This window comes from Parasteatoda tepidariorum, chromosome 3, assembly GCF_043381705.1.
Source record: "Parasteatoda tepidariorum isolate YZ-2023 chromosome 3, CAS_Ptep_4.0, whole genome shotgun sequence".
Taxonomy (NCBI): domain Eukaryota; kingdom Metazoa; phylum Arthropoda; class Arachnida; order Araneae; family Theridiidae; genus Parasteatoda; species Parasteatoda tepidariorum.
Window position 1 is genome coordinate 98234774 of NC_092206.1, and position 7412 is coordinate 98242185.

The 7412-nt window shown below is 29.6% G+C and overlaps 1 protein-coding gene across 1 annotated transcript in view; it reads left to right on the forward strand.

Annotated features, from left to right (window-relative positions):
- The first annotated feature begins 4501 nt into the window (after positions 1-4501).
- The window catches only part of LOC107438313 (5-hydroxytryptamine receptor 1), a 108726-nt gene continuing 105815 nt past the window's right edge, over positions 4502-7412 (forward strand). The window contains exon 1 of the mRNA XM_016050573.3: positions 4502-4700. Coding sequence (XP_015906059.1) covers positions 4586-4700 — 115 coding nt within the window. The 5' untranslated portion in view covers positions 4502-4585. The remainder of the gene's footprint in view (positions 4701-7412) is intronic.

Genomic DNA, 7412 nt, shown 5'->3' on the forward strand with positions numbered 1-7412 from the left:
AATCAACCTCTACTGCTGCAGTGAAGCCTATTGGACATACAATAGCAAAAAGGGAGAGACAAACATTTTGCAGATGGAAAATTGTACTTAAAAATCACGAATAAGAAATGCAACGTAACCTTATGCATACTTTGTTTTCCAAAGTTTCGAAGTAAATTGAGCAATTATTTAGTATATACTTCAGTGCATATTTTAAATGCTTTCATATACTAAATATTTTATGTATTTTTAATTATTTTATGTACTTAAGTATTTATCTACGCTTTAATAAAAGTACTAAATGACTATCTATCTATATTTACGTACATATGTATAATGAAATTACATGGTATTATTCATTTACTTGCATCAGTTATCTTCATATTGATCCTTTTTTGTAATTCAAAAATTAAGAAAAATAATACTAATAATAATGTTTGCAAACATTATTAAAATATAAAATTATATTTAGTTTTAAGAAATGATACAATTTATACCTATTCTATACCGAAAAATTAAATAGACATTTAAAATATGAACTAACCATAATATTTGTATGCCTATCCTAGAGAGATTATTTTTTCACTGGAATGCCCAGTGTCCTCAAATGAGGACGGGCTGCAATTTTAAAGTTAACACAAAATATGCTTAAATTTTAAGTTTTAAACTCTTATTAGGTCATAATAAATTAGATTTGAAAGATTCATTTAAAATATATGAAGTAGAAATAATTTGGGCGTTAATGGTACATCGAGAATATGTTTCCTTCCTTCAAAATATCATCAATGTCTTACGAGACTAGTGTGAAAGTGTGACAAAATAGATAAATTATCTGTTATTCATAACGGATAACTTAAATATTAGTTATACGTTACTCTAAATTCGCAATTCTTGCTAACTAAACGGAGGCATTTAAAATTGAGTCCTTTCGCAGACCCGCGAAGATTTGTACCGAATTCGAAAAATTAGTTGCGTTAAAACCCTGTTTATATACTAAACTAACGTAAAACATAGTTGTCAGGAATCGCTACAAATTACTGTTTCTTTTTTTATCACACTACTTAATACACTACTTTTTTAAAATGTAGCTACAAATTACTAAAGACACTACAAACTGCTAAAAAAGTAACGACTACAGTAATTTCCCTACTTACTGTGAGCTATTTCTAAACCCTGATATTATAATGTCATTTTACCAAGAGATATTGTAAAGAGTGATAAGGTTTGAAGCTAAATTTAACAACAGCAAAAAAATATAAATGTTACCAATAATCTTATTGAAAGGAGTATATAAAGTAAATTAAAATAAAATCTATGTGCTTCCGTCAGGATACAATTATGTTTAGTTTTAATAATATTCTCGAGAATTTTCTCTTAAATAAAAATTCTCTGGAACTGGAATTTTTTTATTTCTAGATAATATAAGTATATTTTGTTCCTTTTCGGAGATTTGCTTTTTAATAATTAATTAAAAAATGCAGTGAATATGTTTTAATTTAAACTATGAACTTCTATTCCAACTATGTGTATAGTTAAAATTCTTATCAAATTCGAACTACATAGTTGAAATTCTAATTCCAAGGGAATGATTTAGTAAGAGCTTAAATCACACGCTTGAGTATTCTTCCACTAAAATCATTTAGCACTGCCCTCATCTGCCGACCTTGACTTCTGGAAATTATTGCATATTTTGAAAAATTATTAATTCTAATTTAATTAATGTTCTAAATGATGTGATCTTCTTAGTCTAATAATATTATTGATTTAATTAATGGTCTTAATGGGCCGGGATAGCCTGGTCGGTAGGGGACTTGGCCCATGTTCGAAAGTTCGTGGGTTCTAACCCAGCCGGCCGAAGACTCCCCGTGTAGTGAATGGTGACTTATGCACGTTAAATCTGTCGAGTCGCAAAGTCCTCCATGTTCCCATAATAAATCAAAACCTCTGGGGGTACTGGATTGGAGATTGATCGTTCTCTGATTCAGGTCAAAAATACGATCTGTGGATGAATGAATAGATGCATGAATTGGTCCGTCCTATAAACGGGTGTGACGTGTGGCAGAAGTCGAAGTCTTGGTCATAGATGGCGCCACTGGAAAACAAGAACAATCGCACCCCTCTGCCTTAACAGGCATACGAGAGAGAGTGAGAAAATGATATTAATGATCAAATGAGAAGTTGTATATTTAAAATTCGATTCCTCAAGAACTATAAAACTGATTTCGCTCAAATTTTGTGTTTTACCATGAAAAATTACATGCACTAAAATTATGTAAAAATTACAAACCTTACTATTCAAAAATGCTTGTACCATTATAAATTTATAAATTAAGAATGATAAATATTTTCTAAAATTTATTTTTGTATGGAATTATTTTTGAATAAGCGAATTTTATAATTTTGTGCAAAATTTTTTTAATTCACTTAAAAAGTTCTCAAGATTTTTGACCCCAAAATAGTGGGGATATCCACTATCTGGGAAATATGGTTCTAATAATTTCTTCAGGAAAGCGGTCCAAAGTTTGGACCCCTTAATGTTAATTTTACCTTTTGTATATTTTACCATATCTCGAGAAATTTTTCAGCAAATTAAATACTTTTTTACACACAATCATAAAAATCGCTTATTCGAAGGTAATTCCATGCAAAAGATGACTTTTCGTAAATATTTCTTCATTTATTTAATAATAGTCGAGAACATTTTGAATTGCAAGGTATAGAGTATTTTTAATATCATTTTAAAGAATGTAATTTTATGAGGCGAAATTTATCGAATAGTTCCTAGGGCAGGGGTGGCGAACCTTTATACACCAACGTGCCATTTTTTCTAAAAAATTGTTTAATGAGCTCATAGACGTGCCGTCAAATAATTTTGACTTCGTGATTATTGGGAAAATAATAATACTTAACACTATCAACTCAAAACTCTTTATTTACATTGAAAAAAAAAAAAAACATTTTGACGTGTCTTAAAACAACTTAAAGTAACATCAGTGTGACTTCTGTTGTTGCAGATTCGATGACAAATAACTTATATTAGGTTGTTAGATGTTAGTTTAAGCAGGACTGTTAATTTTTTTTTGCTAGTTGTTTATTGTTAGCTTGTTTTTTATGTTTATTAATTGTTTTTTTAGCATTAATTGTTAATTTTTCATTAATAATTGTTTATTATTTTGTTTGCTTTTGTGAATTTTAATTTAATTGTTACTTATGCTTCATGGTGTAATAACATTCGTGTAATAGCAATTCGTTGTGTAATAACAATTGTGATCGGTGGCGTGCCCAAAATATTGTGTCTCGTGCCATATATGGCACGCGTACCATTGGTTCGCCATCCCTGTCCTAGGGAATCAAATTCTAGAAAAAAGATTATAATTTTAAATGCCTTAAAAAATTCATTTCGCCAAAAAGTGTTCGGGATACGGCGAAACACGTAAAAAGTAAAATTAACATTAAGGGGTTTAACGCTGGAGATCACTCCTAACGAAACTATTAGGACCCTATTCCATACTTTGTGGCTATCCCCCATACCTTGGCTGTCAGAAATCCGTATCGGTCGGGGAAAAAAATTCTGTTTATTAAGAGAAAGTAAGTTTTATTTGTAACTTGAAATATCGCCTCCACTAATTAAGTAGCATATTTGAGGTCACCTCTTTTAGCCATTGAGTCCCAGATAGGATCCGTTCATTAAATGAAAAGTTAATCAGGGTGGTATCTTTTCCATTTTGTGCACTGTACACCACACATATATCTTTTAGGCATTACTCATAATTATGAATTCACGGAAATATATACATTTGTGGGTTTTTTTTTTTTGACTCAAAGAATGACCTAGTATAAAATCCCTAATGACCTTCAATTTTGATCCCCCAAAACTTCGAGCAAAGTTATTTATTTTTTCGGAAAAATAAAATTACAAAGCATGCGTCTAATATAGTGTTACATAAAGGGCATATCCTGAAAATTTCGTCGAATTCAAAAATGTCCAATAACAATACTTGCCTCATTTGCTAGATTTTCATAAAATCTTGCTCTTCAGCTCTCAATCTAGCTTTTTCTTCCTTCACCAGAGTTTAGAAAGGGTAATTCTGTGAATCATCTATAAGGAGTTCATAAAAAGCAATTCTTGGAATTATACAGAATTGAAACTATTGTTATAAATTAGTTCCATCGAGCAAGAAAATCATCGCTTGTCAATGTTTTTCAAAACTAAAGCTCATCATCAATAAAAGTGAAATACCCTTTAGATATTGTCTCTGACTATATAACCCAGATTTTTGGAATTTCTGTTGTTAAATTAGCTTATTATACGCTTCTGTGATCCCATCCTGAGCTTCCCGGAACTTCCGGAATCCAACCATTTTCTCTTCCAAGAAAAGACTGACATCAAGAATAAAATGTTCTGAAAAATCTATTTATACGGGGGTCGCGATCTCAAAAATAAAATTCGAAAAGAAAACGAATCTAACATGCTGTCTTCGCACTTGCACGTTTTGTCATCCTTTTAACAGTGGCGCAGGGGTGGCGCTGACGCCGGCAGACGAAGGGCAGGTGTCGTAGAGTTTTATGGAAGAAGCGGCAGTGGGGGCGTTCAGTGGCGCGGGGTATGGACTGGCGCCGGAACGATACGGTCGCTACCGGTGAGGGGGCGACCGAGGGGTTTTCGCCGGCCGACCCGCCTTATCCGTTCTGGACTTCCGTTCTTCTTCTAATTTCTCTCAGTAAGTACTAAACTGTTCTAAAATTTAATATTTTTCTACCTCAAAAATATTAAAAATGCTTATTCAATAAATGAGCTAAATAGGACTATTCAATATTAATTTTGCAATTGAAATAATAAAAATTATTTAATGTTTATTTAGCAAAAACTTTAATTTTTAAATTAAATGAGGTCTATTTTGAGGATATTTAGGAATTGCAAGAAAAATTCAGAGTGCAAACTTAAAGTTCATCTAGAATTTTCGCGAATGGTTTGCAACTTGCGCAGAATTATGAATTTTCGTTATTGTTTTGTGCAAAACTTTAGATTTTATTTTAAATTATCGATTTTCTTGCAATGTAAGTAGCATATTAATTTTACTGAGCAAGGATGTTTCTACTTTGCATAACTACAATTTGCATTTCAGATGTAATCTGAAACTCAAAATGGTATATTTTCGTTCATTTTTTTTCCCTTACTATTTTCCAATTCGTATAATAGACGCGTCTTATTATAACTGCATTTCAAAGCTTAGCTGGAAACGAGTTTAACTGTATAAAATTTCCTGCATAAAATAATTTTTTTTTCATTTTCGTAATGGTTTTTAGCTTATATCTTAACTTTTTTATAATTATTCTTTTCATTTGGTAATTATTTTTATTCATCTTCGTGTGGCCTATAAATAAAGAATTGCATTTAGGAAAATTGAAAGAAGAATGTTTCTTACAATAAATTTAAACTGTTTAAAAATATATAACGAATACTTTTTGTAAAAATTATCTCTGCACTGAGAAAAGTACGGCTAAAATTACCAAAATATGGTAAATTTTACCACGCTTCTGCTTTTATGGAAAATATAAAAATCTGAATAATTTTTCCGAAGTACTTAGGGAATGATTTTGATAAAATTAACAATATGGTTTCATGAAAAGTGATAAAATTTGGAAAATTTCATATAATTTGGTAATTTTATCATAATACTTAAGAGCATTGCATAAAAACAATTTATTCGGTTTAATTTACGACACATACAATATACAAAATATACAAAACATATTATTAAATAATGTTTTGTATTTTTTCTAAATTTGTGATAATATGAGAACTATAATTTTGAAAATCAGAGCTTCCGGTAAACCTTTAACATACTAACAGAAAAAATATCAAATGAATAAAATATTTGGATTTTATTAAACATAATTATGTTCTTTTTACCAGAAATGTAATTACCGTACTGTACGATAGTTTTACTGGAATTATTTTACCATGTAGTTGAAGAGAGTATTTTTGTGAAGAAAAATACATTTTTGTATTGTGTATCTATTTCATCGTTTCCATACTTATTTTTTACTCAACAATAGAGAAACTAAACTTTCGCTTAAATATTAAATTCAGTTGGCATTTAAAGATTGCATATAGGTAAGGTGAGATGTGGGCAAATAATTTAATTTTATTGAAATATGCACTGAATTTTAATTTCATTTTTCATTTTCTGAACAATTTCTCTATGTTTATAACCAACAAAATTATCAGTTACGATCATAACATTAATAGAAATCATTAATGCATCTAAAAAAATTTCTTCTTTTTTTTTTGTAATCATGCGCCAACCTGGAAATTTTTATTTCAAGCATTATATATTATCATCGATAATATTAAAATTGTTTTTAAAGCATTGTTTCCTTTTTTTTTAAATTTTGTTAAACTTTATTGACTTCTTTTTAAAAATTTAGCAAGCAACTATTTACTTGATTGCTGTTCAGAATTGAATTTTCTGTTGTTTGTTTACGTGTTTAGCGCAATTTCCTTTTGTAGTGCATTGCATCAGTATTAAGTATAAATTGTTTAGAAATGTTATGTTCATTTTACAACAAAAGAAATTTAATACGTCATCATGCTATCATAAACTTATTGTTTTTATATGATGCTTATTGCTCTTGCATGAGGATGTATGTAAATCTAAGGTGGGCAATATTTTTGTAAAGACTTCCAAAGTCTACGGAAAACTAAAAATACTAAAACTAAAAATTTTGCCAATGTACTGAAAATAATAAGAAGATAAAAAAAACCTTTACAGGCTGATTATGGAATTCAAACTAAAGGCAAACAACGTTAAAGAGCACAAAAAGAGTTTTTTGTGCTCTTTAACGTTGTTTGCCTTTAGTTTGTATTTTAGCATAAAGGTCGCCCACTAGTGTATTTATGATTATGAAATTATTAGGCAAATAGTATATTTCCTCATATAAAATGGAACTGAAATTTAAAAAAAAAAAAAACTTAAATTGAAAATTAAGTTTTCTTGTTAGTAAATAGTCTTAAAGATTCAGTAAGTTTGGCTATCTTTGAACTAAATATGAACAATTTGAAATATTTAATATCGAATGAATTAAACAGTCAGTATTCAATATAGTTTTTGTGTCAAATGCTCGATATTACACGGAAAAACGATACTGGTAAAATTATCGTACTGAATGAAAATGACAATTCTGATTCAAATATATCATTCTGGCGAAGCAGAACAAATTATATACAGTATTCAAATCATTCATTTGGTAGTTTTTCCGTTCATGTGGTAATGCATGGTGGTTTACCAGAAATTCTGATTCTCAAAATTATAATCCTAGAAGAGAGAAGGCCTCAGCACGGATCAATTTAGTAGTACAGCGTAACGAACATAAACTGCGCAGTGGAGGAAAATAAGAAAGATATATATATATATATATATATATAGATG